Raw genomic sequence first — 16,294 nt, 5'->3', positions numbered from 1 at the left:
ACACAGATCTTTTATGGCTTTGGTTTTGCTTTTCTTGACAGCGATCTTTTCCAGCGCATGTGCTCAGGGTATTCTGGTGAATGCATTTCAACTCCATAGTCCTCATACTCGTCCTCTCTCCTTTCTGACTCCATAGGTACTATGAAGGGTTCACCTTCAGGTTGATAGGGTCCACTTTCAGGCACATATGGTTCTGGTTGAAAATAGTTGTCCGATTGAACATTATAGTTATCGCATGTCTTTGAATCCACAAATACAACGAAAGTTAGTTTTTCTACATAATGTTAGTCCAATCTTATTTCCATAAAATAAATATATAAATTAATAGTTCACTGGGGGTGCTTTCAGTTTTGTTCATGAATACTTTTTGGCAGTAAAATAATAAAAAGTTTAAAATTAATTGTGATTAATTGTATTTATAATACACAAAACAGTGCAGAAAGAGTCTTAAATTATGCAAGGGACCAGTTATTGTTATAAAAAAAAAAAAGGCAAATCAAATAAAATTATTATTTTACAGCTACTTCAGTAAATCAAAGCACTGGACTTTATTTTAGACTATGTAATTAATAGAACACATGGAGCAGGCAAAACGAACAGGTGGGTTTGGCATATACTAATTTTCTCTGAGAATGGGAAAGTGTACACATAACTATCACCAGCGGCAATATACAGTACACGTCATTTTCTCGTGCTGTTCCTCGTAACAAACCGAGTTACAGCTGGTGCTTCAGGAACACCAAAAACTACAGCAAAACAGAAGAAATATAATTATAAAACTTTTGTATTTATAACTGCAGTTACAGAATCCAACAAGATTACATATAAAAAAGGCACATGCCCCGATTCAGACATGTTGGTAACAAGCAACAGACAGGTAGATTTCTTAAGTTGTCAAAGATGTTATTCTGGCATATAGCAAGCAGCAGCAGGCTTTTATGCAAAAGCATCACATAGAGTTGTTAACAGATTTTAGTGGGTACGGTCCCATACAAATCATTTACAAGCCATAATTAGTTTACTATTTACATAAGTCATTTCTCATTTACCAGGTTAAATCTGTCTCTTCTATTGGCATTACCTTTGCTGGTTAGTAGTTTTATAAGCCTCCTTCACCAGTGAGACTTTTTATGGTCTGGGTCTTTTTTTAAAAAAGAAAGACTGACTATTTTATTATTGAAATGCAACAGGCTTAATGAAATGGCATCACTGTCCTTTATCTCATTCACAAGTTGTGTTAGTAAAAACAATCTCCCCATTCATTCTATCAGGCCAACATGGTTCAAAAACCATATCCGTGGTGAAATATCCATACGGACTCATTTTCTAATAAGCACGTGCGCAAACATCTCAGAAACAGGATTTTCATGTATTCAAACTGTAAGCAGCACTGGCGACTTAGAAAATGTGTTAGCCGAAACCTGAAACAGGTCAAAGATGATGTTAGTCTTTTAAAAAGTCCATCTGATGTGCAAAAACATACTTTCATCCAACTAAATACATAACAGTTAATTCATAGGCATATATCTATATATGTATACATAGCTGATTACTAGAAAGAACACTGCTGAATCACAGGCACAATTTTCTTTCGTTTTCATTTAAATATGAATTTTGTGAGATCTCCACAACCACCTGGGTCTTTAACCATCAGCACTGAGTCTGCAAGTGTGTACATATATATATATATATTTTTTTTTTCTTTTCATGGGTACATGCACAATACACTAACAGCAAACCATATTCGATAGTAGTATCACATACACTAATTTTGAGATGTTGCAATGCATACATATTAATTTGTTAACAATACTGTGGTCCTGCAGGATCCCCATGTTAAAATATATTGGAATATTTCCAGTCAGAAATTGGTGGCCGCTGTGACCCTGGATTGCAGATGCAGCCTAATGTTTTAAGATTCATCACAGAGAGGAAGGCTGGTATGACCCAGGGCTAATCAGAGACTCCATGGTGTTTAACTCAGTAGAAATTGTAGGACAGTGGTGTTTTTCAGTTGTCTGCATTGTATCACTGAATGGATTTCCTTTGTGGGAAATTTTGATTTCAGGTATAAATTTGGTATAAATAATCCTGACATTGCTCAAAAAGAGACACACGGAAATTGCCAGCCACAGCATTCTTTTTATTTTTCAAGAGAAACATGGAGAATTCAACCTTGTTCTGAAGACGGTTGGAAGGAGTGGGGAGGAAAAAGAAGAAGAAGAAAATTGTCACTTAAATCCTATGAGCAACATTATCAACTACTAACCTTCTATGTTAAAAAATAAATAATTCGTTTCTACTTCCTATTTAAAGTGAACGACACATAACATCAATTAAATCTGCATCAAAGTCCACATGACTGCTCATATGCCTGCACATTACAATGAGGCAGGCCTGCTCACTGCAACCTTTTCCTCCTGATTCAGCATGTCCAGGTTAGCAGGTCTGTCTCATGTAAAGCAATTCAATATGAACAGCCATATCTGTAAAGGCTATTTAAGACAAACAGCAGTTCAGTTGTTCATAACATACCTGGGAATCCTTGGCCATTGTAAGGGATGCTAGCACACTGGGATGAATCACAATATCCAGGTGGCCCTGGAGGACCTCGAATACCCGCATTCCCAGGACGACCTGGAGGCCCTGGTGGTCCTCGTGATCCTGTGGAGCCTGGCGGACCAGTTCTAGATTCTCCTTGTGGACCTAATTTTAGAATTGAAAGGTTGGGGGGTTGTTTTCTTTAAGAGCCAGCTTGATAAAACAGCTAACATTATTGCTGTCTAGACTACACAGTCTAAGCTATGTCTTTGGTGAAAAAAACATTTTCATTTTGTTGCTATACGGGGGTCAACAGAAATAAAAACAAAAGAAAAGTAGAAATGTGACTCATCATTAGTTGCTTCCCTGTGTGTGGCTTACTTAAGAATTTTTTTCACGGAAACTGATTTAGTAAGGTTTGAGCCAAGTAAGAAACATCAATGAATTTTCTGGTTTATTTCCCCTCTCTGTAAGATATGAACATCTCAAGGGAAACAACTAGATTAGACAAGCACACTGGATTTCAATTAAAATATAGGCGTACATTAATTCTGCTACCCTGCAGCCCTAGGATAGATGAGGTAATGTTTTTTTTGGAACAGGTCTTATTATGGTTAGCAGAAAAGTAAAGCTTCAAGTATCTGGGGTTACAATTTGCTGCAAGCATCTTATGAGTCCTGTAATGAAAAACCATGTTTAGCCTAGCGAACTAAAAGCAGAAACAAATGATACAGTTGATTTCTGCCAAGGCATCAGTGAATTGCAAGACACAAAGAGCAAAAGCAACAGTCAAATCATCACACTCTATCATCTAGTAACTCCATATGTGGGAATATTTGGTAGTTCTTGGGCAATTTGTACTTCTGTAATCAAAAATCAAAGTAGAAAATGAATCTAGATACTCTGAAAGAATGAATCATCTATTAAGACTTGTGCAAATATCTATTAAGCATTTGGACAATGTATTTTCATAAAATACATTTTCATGCAAACAAGCATGCCAGAAGAGTAAGTTACAAGACAAAGATAAATATCTACTAGCCACATCCAAAAGCCTCTAAAAATCGCTTATTTTTACAGGAGCTCCCAGTAAACTCGAATACATTTCAAAAACATGAAGCACACAAAGTAAAGAACATTCATTCACCGTATGCAGTCTGGTGCTATGTGAAACAATATTGTCCTTTTCTCCTACTTTTCTGTAATCTGATTTTAAATAAAACAAGAAATATTTACCAGGTGGTCCTGGCAAACCTCGTGGTCCTTGAGATCCAGTCCCTCTTTCACCTTTCTCTCCAGGCATTCCTATTAAAAAAAAAATAGGAAGGAAAACACATCAAAAAATATTTCTTCATGCTCTCTCATTGATATTAATATTTAATTCCAATTATTTAATGGAAGAGTGTGGGTCAAACCTTATTTGGTACAGATGTCCCCATGTATATTTAGGGAAATACTTAATTTGGATATAAATATACTAACCCAAAAACAAAGTAGGATGCAAAGGTAATTTAGTGTAAATAAAGTTTCTCAAAACATAGAAAAGTCTTTGAGACACTTAAAACACCACATAACTTTATTATTTTAAACTACAAACAGGAAGATATTTTCTCAAGCTTGCAGATTTCTGATATAAAGTATGTTTTACACTTTCTTAGAAACAGAATTCAAAAATTCATCCTTCCTGTTCTCTGTGTCTTTTTTGAAGATTAAAGTAAAATATATGCTAGAAAATGCAGTACTGAGTCTATGCTACAGTAGAGTAGCAGGAATAAGCACAGGCTACTTCATAGAATAGTACAGACACTTGACATCATTGCAGGAATCCAAGGTAGCCAAAAATAGGCATATCTATATGCTCAAACACAAGTTAGAGTTTCTTCCCTCTCAGAGTACTGCAAAGGGCCAAGGATGTAGAACTAATTCTTTCAACTCCTACTTTATATTCTTAGTAATGACTCATTTTGTCTCTTAATTAGATGTCTATTCGGCAAAGAGTTGTTACTCCAAACAGCCTTTCAAGATGTAGCCACTTAGTGCCAGAAAAGCTCTGAGAACATTCTCTTTCCTGGGATATCCTGTGGATGTCTGAGACAGCAGCCAAAAAGTTACACCAACATGTGTTTTATGAAACATGATCAAGGGAGAAACAGAGGAGAACACTGATGTAATTAACCTTGTCCTCCAGTACATCAGTGTCCCTCAGGCAATCCAGCTGACCCAACCAGACACTGTTAGGTGTGGGCTTCATAGTCTGACATGGTTAAAGGGATTAGGCTTCTCCTCTGGCAGCCTCTGCAGTACAGCCACTGTGAAATATACAGCTGCCTTGGGCATTACTCACCTCTCTCACCAGGTGGTCCTTGGACCCCAGGAGGTCCTGGGAATCCTGGTCTTCCTCCAGGTCCAGGCTCTCCTCTTGTCCCAGCAGCTCCTGGGGGACCAGGTGGTCCTGGTGGCCCTGGCTGATTACGGTTTGAATAATAATCGTTCGGGATTTGATTCAGCATTTGATTGAACCGGCTCATTTGGCCTTAAAATGAAAGAAAACACTTCAGTAAACCAAGTGAAATGAGTGAAAATCTTTTCTGAGTGGGAAGGAATAATGAAGCATCGCTTCATTAAAATCTTGCTTTATGACCATTCAAAAAATTAGTGTTGCATTGGTCCAGATGAATTAGGAAGACTTAAGATGAATGACAATGCTGGAAAGAAATGGAGGGGGGAGGGAAGAAGGGTAAGTGGAAATCTGGAAGCTGAAAGCATTATCAAAAGTTATTTTTAAAGCAATTAAAGTCACAAAATAAGTATTTGTTTACAATATGCTTGCTCTCAGAGCTCTTGTTAGAGGTTGTTTCTACTCTGAAGGACAGAAAGAACTTGTCCCAGTACAAACAGTGAAGAGGATCATATTTTCATGCAGAGCTCTGAAGCTATCACAGGTACAGGATAAATTGCTCACATGTACAGCAAGCAGGACAGAGTCTGCGATGTCTATGAATTTCATTTCCAAAGAAAGGTGTCTTTGAACAAGAACAACAGCACTGAGTAGCTATGCAGAATGGAGCCCTTAATGGGGGTCCACATCTAGCCCTTCCTGCTTAGTGCCATGTACCAATCCTAGCATAACTCATAAGAACACCTTCAATCCCAGTAGAGCTGCACCCTGTAACTACTCACTGTGTAGCTGCAGAGGACTGAAAGTCAGTTTGGAGTCCTTAACCAAAGAAATAAAATTTTTACTTGCATAGCACAACTGATTTTGTGCATGGTATTTACCTAGCACTCATCTGTCACTTCTCACTAGTAAAGCCCCTGCAGTGAGCATCATTTTTCTCTGACTCCCTCCTCCTGAAGATAAGACATGATTAATGAGAAAATGTATACTGATTTTATGACACAAATAAAGTAATTTTGGAAGGGGCTGACAACAGGAAAGTCACCTGCACAGCACCTGCAAGGGTTTTAGACTTGTATGTATATTGCTGAAGGTCACAGATTAGCTGATGATCAAGCTAGTCATTTCAGTCTGGCAAAAATTTAGTGCTACCTTTTCACACAAAATCACTGGCATTGGACAACCATCGTATAATTCAAACTCATTTTGGGGTATGGCTAGTACCCCTCACCTTAAATTTTAATCATTGTTTTCTCTTTTAACAATCAAACTAGCAGAGTACTAGTATGAGAAACAAAGCAAGCAACACCGTTTACCATTTATCAATTGTTCACAAACTTGTCTTGCAACTGCTCGCATCATGTTCTGAGAAGCAATGTCACCCTAAATAATCAAAAACAAAACACGTATTTTATTAGCAAGTGTCTGTGCTTTTGAAGAGACAGTGCTTAACTAAAAACATCTGAGGGAAATTGACTTTAAAGCAGACTTACTCTGTCACCTTTTTCTCCCTTCATTCCAGGTGAACCCTGAAATAAATATAGTAGCATTGTTATTTCATGTATCAAAATATATGCCAGTATATTTGCATAGGAATATAGACAAAGAAGGACCAAAGCAGAAATACTACTATGAGGGGGGGAAAAAAAAAAAGGAAGGAAAAAAAAAATACTAAATCCTGTACTTCAGAGCTATTACCTACAAAAATTCCATACAGATTGACAAAGACATCTAACAGATATGTACCCAAGCATCTGCTGGACAGAGCTTTCTCATCTGGAAATTAGGTAAAACAGATGCTTAAGCATGATGTACAGATGCAAATCATGCCGCAGATCTTTTATTTTCAAGCTGCTGTCAGAACACTAAATTAAACTAAATTACATCCATTAACAGTCAGGAACTTTTCATTAAATACCATAGTTTTTTTGGTCCAGAAAAGGGGATTCATCAGATCCATGTATCTCTGGGCTAGGACACAGTCTCACAACAAAAAAGCCTAAACACTCCAGGGGTTAGGGCAGTCGTGAAACACAGGGCATTGCAGGTACATCTTTAACAGCAAAAATATATTTCTTCAGCAAAATTAGTTTTCCTCACCACACTAGAAAGTCAGTCTCCATGTAGTCTAATTAATATTTAGTATTTTGGACAGCGCAGAAAAGTTTTAAATAAGATAAAGAACTGTAGACAAGCTGAATGCTCAATGGTCAAAGCATTTACATGAGATGCACGTCCCATCTCCAAATCAGGAAAAGCAGTAAGGTGTACTTCAAAGGTGAATGACCAGATCCGTCATCTGCTGCTCTGCAGCAGACAGCAGACAGCAAAGTATTACTGCTTTTTACATCTTAGTATTTCTTTAAGGAGCCTGTTTATCACCATTAACAAAGCAAAGGCTAAGTGTGGGCTGCAGCTGTTTTTCATAACATTCTTACAGTACACACAAATAATTTCAACGACACAAGAAAACAAATCATTCCACTGCGGTCACAGAGGATATGGTTTGAATGCAGTGGCACTGTTTCTCATAAACTTCCATCAAAGTTTTGGTCAAAAAAAATCCCAGGAGGTATGTCAGAGTGTGAGCTCAGTATGGTGTCTGAGCTTCTCTGCAGCAGCCATGCATTCACCTCCCTCATGACATGCCGTAGAAAACATGAGGTGGCTCATCCATCAATGAGTTAAGCAGCTGGTATATGGTTTATTTGCATCAGACATCAAAAAAAAAAAAAAAAAAAAAGCTTAAAAGGTTCAAATTCTATATACGATTTCTGGAAGCATTTTTTTCTGAACAGTCAGGAACAGTTCTTTAGGCTGCTGTCTTCAGCCAAAAGCCATGTTGGTTAAGACAAGGTGTTTTCTTGTAACAAACGCACAACCTTGCTCCAATGTGTTGCCAGCAAAGGTCCCACAGACAGAAAAATGCTAAGGCCATTCAATAATTATAAGCAATACACAGTCAACTTTACAACTCATTGAATCATATGAGCCTCATTATTCAATTTGTAACTTTGCAAAGAGACACTGATTCAGCCTTAGGATTGGAAACCTATTGGCTATTCCTAACTAATTTTAAAATGTAAAGATTAGAGACTGATTGGCAATGTTAACAACAAAGTTCATTTTCCACCTGGGGGTATGATTTGATTTCCAAAAAACAATTATAACTGCAATTACTGAGTTGCTATTTGCATCTTCCTCCCGCTTGGCTATATTCTGCTTAAATTTCACTTTATTTTCTTTTAATAGACAAAAACATGCAACTTAGCCAACTGCTTGCCAGCATTTTGAGAAGCAGCAGCTGCTGCTGACATTCTACTTTGTTGATATCCTGTGATGAGGGAGTCACTTGGGGTCAGTGTGAGAAAATGCTAGTTTATGCTGCTCGTGGGATTTTTCTGAGCTGTGGGTTGAAGGCTGGGGCTGCAGCAAAAAATCTGCAGCTTAAGGAGGACAAAACAAAGGAAGGATGCTATTTTTACTTTAAAAGATAATGTACTCAGTTGTTTTCCCCAAAAGAATGCTTGCTCCCCACAAGAACTACCAGCCCGCTGCCCTCAAAGCACCATCTTTTTGAGACTTCATCTAGGATCTCTGCACAGATGGATGTAAGATTAGTGAATGTATTCCAGCAGAGAGTGAAAAATGCTCAAAATGCTCAAAAATTGCATTTAACTCAGAACAAACATCTCCCTTATCTGCTCAAACTCTAGAGGTTTTCACCGTCAGTTTGGTCCTGGAACCACCGGCCTAATAGGACCTTATATATAAAACATATTGTCTTTTCCTGGGGTCCTTCTAAATAACAAAGTCAAACTCTGCTGTTGCAGACACCATGTCACAGAGTCTATTTTATAAACAAGACAGCTCTACTTTAAGAAGACCTAGTATGCCCACTCATACATTACAGTTTTTATTCTCAAACCTATAAAACAACAGTACTGTAAAACAACTTTTCTTCTCTGATAGTCCAAGGTCTTCTATTTCCCATTATATTTATTCACAGAAAATGTACAGTCATTTCTTCTTGAGACAATATCCTCTTTTAGCTTAATGACTCTTAGCCTTGAAGGTCGTTACCACATGACATATGTATGGACTACTAGGAAATTCTCTCTCACTCTGACCAGACAGGCAGATGACAGATATTTTATTCTCTTTTAGGACAGACAGTCCTCAGTTCTCAACACATTACTGACTCAGCTATGCTCTTACTGTTCCTTTCTCAGTCATTTTGTTACTACACTGAAAACCCACATAATTTCTCTTGGAAATACTTATAAGCATATTATAAAGCCAAATTTCCTATTTCCATGAAAATTCAGTTAACACGTCAAGTATCAACTTATTTCAATAGAAGTACACATTGAGGTATAGAAATGTTTACAGCCACATTAGTGGTGTGGTCTGCCTCAGCTTAGCATATTAGTGGTATCTTACACATCAGGAAAGAGCTTCAATTGAGCGCATTCAATGGGAATGTCTTAGCAACTGCCAAACTTCCTCGTAATTTGCATGTAACTGTGCATCCTTGGACTCGGACATAAAGACCCTTGCTTTGTAGGGGCCGATCACCTGACTTGTGCTGTATAATACCTACAATACAGATTGTTTGGGTAGAAGAAAAAAATGGCAGGATGTAGATGAAAACTATTTATATTTACCAGAGGCACTGTGAAGCCTTATTATCTTTCTCCAGGACAGGAAGTCACAAATTCAGGCAGGCCTGAACTATGACTCAGGGCATTGCAAGTTGCATTTAGCCATTAGGCTGCAACTTTGGCATTCTAATGCAAAACATCACAAAGAAAAGCATTGAAATTCTGTCCACCAAGAGTCTGATAAAACATCTATGCAAGGTGCAAGCCAGAATTCCTGCTGTGATCTGTTCTAGAAACATAAGAATTGGTAAATATGATGTGCAGTGTAACATTACAAGAAAGTGCAATAATTGGGGGAAAAAATGTATTTTTAACTGAAAGAAACTCTTAGGATCAGTGTAAGAGAACTTACATGTGGTGCTTGGACAGGCACTGACTGCTTTGCTTTGCAAAAGCACTGAAACTGGCCTTGTAGCCAAATTTGCTTTTAGTCACATTATTTACCTTCAAAACATCCTTGCTACTGCAGTGGAGCAATTATCTGGTATCCCAGGTGAAGGAAAATTCAGATACAACTGGTATTTTGGAGCTCACTTGTCAGTAAGCCACAGCACCCTGTGCCCCTGTTGTGTCTATCAGCCACCTGACCTAGCAGGAATATCACATGAGGCATGTATGTCTAAAGGCAGGAAAGCTCAAGTCCATTCCTAAGACACCCAATGTCCTCTACTGCAAGGACAAATGGGATTTACAGACTGACAAATGCAGACCAAATTCAGTATGTGTATGAGAAAATGACCCAGCTTCCAGATCCTCCTAGGAATTTAAAAGTTCCTAATCATCAAGCTGCCCAGCCTACTATATACTCCTCCAAATTATCCAGCTGCCATTTACATAAGGAAATTGAAGTGGGAGGGAAAATTCTTGCTGACTGACGGACATCAAGATAGAAAAAATTAATGACTTCACATTTCAATTGCTGTCTTCACTCCTGAATCAGACAGTTTCTCAGAGATCCTATAAAGGAATCAATTCAAATGTCTCCTGAAACTATTGGTGGGAGGCAGTACCCCCTGCTCTTTCTCCCTGTTCATGGTGCACTTTAACTTTAAAGGTTTGAATAGAACCCGCAGAATCTACCCTCAAATAATTTTAGAATCACATTGTAGAAAACCAAAACATTTGCAAATCAGAAGTGATTATGTAACATTATCAAAGATTTTTCCACCTTCGTCAGTGTACCACTTTTTCACTACACACACACACAAATGTAAGGACTTACCCGTCATTTTGCTGACCCAGTTCTTCATGCTTACACAGTGTCGGAATATATGTCTTGGCACATAATAGTCTATAATCTTTTTAGTGGAAACCGGAGACCGCAGTTTCCAGCCCCAACTATTAAACTCAGCAGAAAGACATACTATAAAAATAAAATTGTTTGAAAGAAGGTTTGTGGTCTTAGGTCAGCTCTGCTGTATTAACCACTGTCTCATAAGTGCAAGACAAGCATTTAAAGCAAGGATAAGTCTCATTCATCAACAGACAGCGTAATTTTAAAATTGATCCTATAAGTATGTCATTATCTTACTGGTGTCCCACGATCTCCTGGTTTCCCTGGTTTTCCACTTGGGCCAGCAACTCCTGGAACTCCTGGGGCACCCTGCAGCAGAACACATGTAAAGTGAATTGTAGAAACACACAATGGCCTACATGCTGATAAGAAACGTGCTACGGTATTTGTAAGTGCAGAGCAGTACTGAAAAGGGCTCTTGAGAGTTTTTTTCTTCTGTTAGGTATGTATCAGGCTTGAAAGCTTCCCTCCAGGGAAAAAAGAAAAAAAAAGAAAAAAAAAGGGAAGGGAAGGGAAGGGAAGGGAAGGGAAGGGAAGGGAAGGGAAGGGAAGGGAAGGGAAGGGAAGGGAAGGGAAGGGAAGGGAAGGGAAGGGAAGGGAAGGGAAGGGAAGGGAAGGGAAGGGAAGGGAAGGGAAGGGAAGGGAAGGGAAGGGAAGGGAAGGGAAGGGAAGGGAAGGGAAGGGAAGGGAAGGGAAGGGAAGGGAAGGGAAGGGAAGGGAAGGGAAGGGAAGGGAAGGGAAGGGAAGGGAAGGGGGAAGGGAAGGGAAGGGAAGGGAAGGGAAGGGAAGGGAAGGGAAGGGAAGGGAAGGGAAGGGAAGGGAAGGGAAGGGATCAGTAGATCTAGGTGTGCTTTTAAATCTCATAGCTAGAGAATGAGGTAAACTGGTTCTTATTTACACTGAATTAAATCAGTTTTGAAACCACTGGAAGTCAAGTGGGTAAAAACAACTGAAAGTACAATTTAGCTCTCATTAATGTTTATGAATACATGTTTTATGCAGTTCTCTGCTCACCTTTTACTGAGAGTTTCTCAGATCCATTTGGGATATTAAACAAAGGATCCATTTCATATTTAACATAATTTGAAAATGTCAATGTGTCCCTCTCTTTGCTCAGGTCTCTTATGTCAGTGTATACCAAAGACAAAATTATATTTACCGCTGGTCCTGGTGGGCCTCTGGGACCTGTGGGACCATCTTTTCCTGTGAAACCCTATTAAAAAACAAAATCAGTATTAGAGATTAATCTAAAATTGCAGCAATCCCCTGACTAAAATCATCCTTAGGATTAGGTAATTGCAATACTTCTAATTATTACTATGATGTATTTTAAAACTTATCCACACTGTTAGTTACAAAAATAACTGTCACTGCTAGTGCTGAGGAAGGCTATATATGGAACAACGAACTTGAGCCAATTTAGAAGATGTTCAGCTGCTGTTGATTGACTGAGGATGGAATGAGTCTGTCTCAACCTTTTTTAAGGAAAGGAATTGTTGTTGTGTTCCAGAGAAGGAAGATTTCTCTTTTCGCTGTTCTCTCATTCACAGACAGCTGGAAAATCTGAGGTTTCTGCTTAAATGGTGAACAACAGAACACCTCCTTCTCAGGTACTCTTTCTGCAAGAAGTGATGCTGAGACATTCCATTTCAATAATCTAACACAGCATTCCCAAACTAGCATTGATGGTCCATGGCCCACTGATGACCCACAAATTCCATGGTATGTTCTTTGACAACAGGCTATCACATGGTTCTCTGTTTTGATTTCTGGCTATCAGCTTCCAGTAAAGCGTAAGTATAAATTCATATATCAGCTAATAATTTTGACTTCCAAAGTAATTCATTGCTTAAGTCATCTCAAGGGTAACACGCCACTGTGCAGACAAAAGAGATTTGCTCAGTTGACTCCAAATTGGAAGAGAGGGATTGCAACAACTCTGCAATTATATACCTGTCAGCATGCTCTTCATCATGAAGACATTTCAGAATTCCCTCATTCAAAATAAAGTTCTGAGCTCCAATCAAAGGCTAAGGAGAAAACTTGACCTTCAGAGTAAGAATGGAACAGATTGTTTACAGATATGACATCTTGCAGATGTTGAGACGAGCAGAGCTTTCAGGGGATCCCCCACAGCAGCAACAGCTTGTGGAAGACAGCAGGGTTGAGTACCTCAACAGAGCCCTCCCCTGCTCAGGGGACTTAAGGGACTTGCTGCTTATCAGGTACAGGTATCTGAGAACCTTGTCAGGACAGTGAGCCATGCATTTTTTTGCAGAAATTATGTGGCTATCCTATGGCTATCTGGAGAGATTTTCACACACAAGTTTTGCCAGCCCTTCCACTTCTGCCTCTCCAGGTTGGATATGGATAAAAGGACTCCTCTTGAAATGTATTTGAAAACAGAAAGTTATGATAAAGAAGGGAAGAAAAAAAAAAAAGTCTTTCAGTGAGACAAACTGAGGAAACCAGAAACCTTACCCTTTCACCTGGAGGTCCCATTGGGCCAGGTGGTCCAGGTAAACCTGGGGTTCCCTAGAGGGAAAAGTAATGATAAACTATATCCAAGATAGAACAAACATCTCTTCTATGCTACTCATCCCAGTACATATGCACACATTTAAATATCTGTCTTCAATGTCATTATTTGACATTTACAAAAATAAAATCTTTAGGAGAAACCATTTATTTCATATACATCATATAAGAGTCTTAACCTTCACTTCAGTTTTTACTGCATTTTCCTCTTCAAAAAGAATTTTCAGTGCTTTAAGCAGAAAACATATATTTTTGTTATTGCCTTTACAAGCCTAACAGTTGTCAGCTAATCCTTTAACACCTAGTGCTAAAGTCTATCTGCAATCATCAATCAAAATGTTTCTAAAGAAACAAAAATTAGACTCTTCCTTTGTTATTCTTTCCCATTAGTTTCCTATTTTTTAACACTGCGTTGCTTTATAGCATGTATTCTAAATTCTCTGGTTCTGTTTCTTGTAGCTTCTGGGTTAAAAATGAACACTAAAATTAAACAGATGAGCTACATGAGAGTACACCCAGGAATGATGTCACTCTGTAGGATCAGGACCACCACTGTAGGAATCAAATATTGTATAGCCTTGTATTACATGATCCACTTCTTCCCCTTTTTCCATCTCATCTCACTGTACATTCAACTGTAGCATGGCCTTATACAGGAAATTACTACCTAAGTGTATATTTCTCAGGGTTATAAGGACTAATAAAACAGGTAAATAACATTAAGACCCCTGGGCCATGACAGACCTCATCTGATATATGAAGCTAAATCCACAACACCATTTGAACATCTCCCATATAGTATCTATAACCCCAATAAAATCAATGACAATATAACAAGGAATATTAGTTACATCAGAACATGGGCAGATCAATGACCTTAGATTATCCAAAACCAGCTGATTATCCAAATAAGACTTAGTTTTTCTCCTCAAAGCCTAATCCTAGTTTACAATATAGAAATCTGCAATTAAGTAACATTTAATATTGCTTTCTTCCTTCAGAGATCATAAAACTAGTTGTAGAACTCACTGTCCAAAGATAATTTGACCTCCAAAAGTAGAAGGCAATCAGACAACTTTACTGAAGAAGGGTTCAGAAAGGTTTTGCAACCTGTAATTTCAGAAGACACTTAACTACAAAAGTTGAAAGACCTTCCTGGGTAAATAAGTGTAATTGTCCTAATCCAGTGCATTCCCTATGCATTCACAATTGGCAAGATAGATATTTGGTTTGACTCAGTACAGCTGTTCTTTTAATCTTGCTCTGTTTTGAATGGTTTATTTCTACATTTCAAATTCTTAAGTATAAGATAATCATGTTTCCAAAACTATTGCTTAGGAAGATATGAAAAGATTCTATAACTCCTAGTGATATTAAAGACAGCTGTCCAGCAGCCGACCTGCATCAGGAATAGTGTAAAATGGCAGTATGTTTTCTAAGAAACAACTTACTGATCGGCCTGGTAGTCCAGGTTGGCCAGCATCACCTTTCATTCCTTGACGACCCTATAATATTCATAAATGATCGTTAGACATTCTGTATTACAGAACTGAGTAGCAAAATAATTAATCTGTGTAAGTGGACACAGAATAATTACTGCAAGAAACCTAAATTAACAAATCTATAAGACAACTATGTATTATGGGAAAAAACAAGATACATATACCTCTCAATTGAAGTAATATTCATCATCTCACAAACATTTGAAAATGCAGGACAACTGGTTGATATTACGTTAGAAACACAGGCAAGCAGGAAGGAGCACAAATTTTGATGAGGAAGTGTAACAGTGTTCAGTAAGAGAGACTGTAATATTATTGTCTTCACAAGCAGGAAAGCAGGGAAAGGTAACATGTTTTCTCCTCCCTTATCTTTCTCATCTGGTGAATGGAGCTGCCTGCCCTCCCAAAAGAAGGTAAAAGCTGGGTCTTTTTAAAGTAGGACAGCTTTTCTCTAATCCATGGTCTAAAGGGCATTGCACACTTCCAGGACACAAGGTGTGGGAGCATATAAATAAGCACTGTATTGCCTTTCACAACCTGCTTGCATTCCACATATATTACTAAGGGCTATTTAGTATGTCTAGAACTAGGCGTCCACTGCCTCTCTGAACTTCCAGCTACTGATTTAAACACAGAAAATAGAAGTTGGACATGTAAGTATGTAAGAAAGGCTTCAGAACAGAACTGCACACATAATTTTCCTACACTACAGTTTGATTTTTTGAGTCCTAGAACTTTAAGGTACAGAAACTACACAGAAAAGCTGTAGGAGAAAAAATGGTGTAGCACAATGTACATCACAGTGATCAGATCCCATCCCTTCAAAGGCATCTCCTAAGTAATTGCAGCATTCAGGACAGAAGATGCTATTGTATTGGAAGAGACTTGTTTCATACAAGGACAACTCTATTGCACTGCAGGGAAAAATGAACATTAGGGCAAAGCCGCCACACTCTTCACTATACCACCGACGCTGTGGACAGCTCTGACTCTACACTCAGTGCTACCCACGCTCAAAATTGCCACTCACCGGTTCTCCTGGGATTGACAGCCCATTGGGACCTTGTGGACCTGGTGGACCTTGAGGGCCAGGTGGACCTGTCTCACCACGAGGACCAGGTGGCCCCTTAAAGAAGAAAATTAAAACAAGATTCTAAATGGCAGGTTTTTCTGAGATCTGTAACTGCAAAGTCCTTTGGGTTAGGCACTTGGAGTAAGTCAGCAGCCTGAAGACACACTGATACTTCAGAAAAGGCTACTCTGTGGAACCAGTTTTTTGAGTAGCATATCTTTTCAGAAACAATTTTCTGATTCAGGTTGGTAGTCCCAGGCCAACACATGCTTTTTGGCAGTGTAA

General features: G+C 38.5%; 1 protein-coding gene across 9 annotated transcripts in view; it reads right to left on the bottom strand.

Moving 5' to 3' along the window:
• COL12A1 (collagen type XII alpha 1 chain) overlaps positions 1–16,294 on the bottom strand; it is a 97,555-nt gene that overhangs the window by 906 nt on the left and 80,355 nt on the right. For 6 of the 9 annotated variants that reach the window (XM_048050420.2, XM_066994644.1, XM_013172137.3 and 3 more), the window contains 11 exons: positions 15,968–16,063; positions 14,887–14,940; positions 13,379–13,432; positions 12,057–12,110; positions 11,135–11,206; positions 6,433–6,468; positions 6,256–6,322; positions 4,886–5,074; positions 3,778–3,846; positions 2,536–2,706; positions 1–193 (listed from right to left, as the gene is read on the bottom strand). The exon at positions 1–193 is cut by the window's left edge and continues 906 nt beyond it. In XM_048050420.2, coding sequence (XP_047906377.1) covers positions 12–193; positions 2,536–2,706; positions 3,778–3,846; positions 4,886–5,074; positions 6,256–6,322; positions 6,433–6,468; positions 11,135–11,206; positions 12,057–12,110; positions 13,379–13,432; positions 14,887–14,940; positions 15,968–16,063 — 1,044 coding nt within the window. In that variant the 3' untranslated portion in view covers positions 1–11. Of the gene's footprint in view, positions 194–213; positions 2,182–2,535; positions 2,707–3,777; positions 3,847–4,885; positions 5,075–6,255; positions 6,323–6,432; positions 6,469–11,134; positions 11,207–12,056; positions 12,111–13,378; positions 13,433–14,886; positions 14,941–15,967; positions 16,064–16,294 lie in introns of those variants that run through there. The other 3 variants (XM_048050422.2, XM_066994643.1, XM_048050423.2) reach the window with 3 other exon arrangements.

Source organism: Anser cygnoides, chromosome 3 (genome assembly GCF_040182565.1).
Source record: "Anser cygnoides isolate HZ-2024a breed goose chromosome 3, Taihu_goose_T2T_genome, whole genome shotgun sequence".
NCBI classification, from domain to species: Eukaryota; Metazoa; Chordata; class Aves; order Anseriformes; family Anatidae; genus Anser; species Anser cygnoides.
This window is presented reverse-complemented; position numbering and strand designations above follow the sequence as displayed.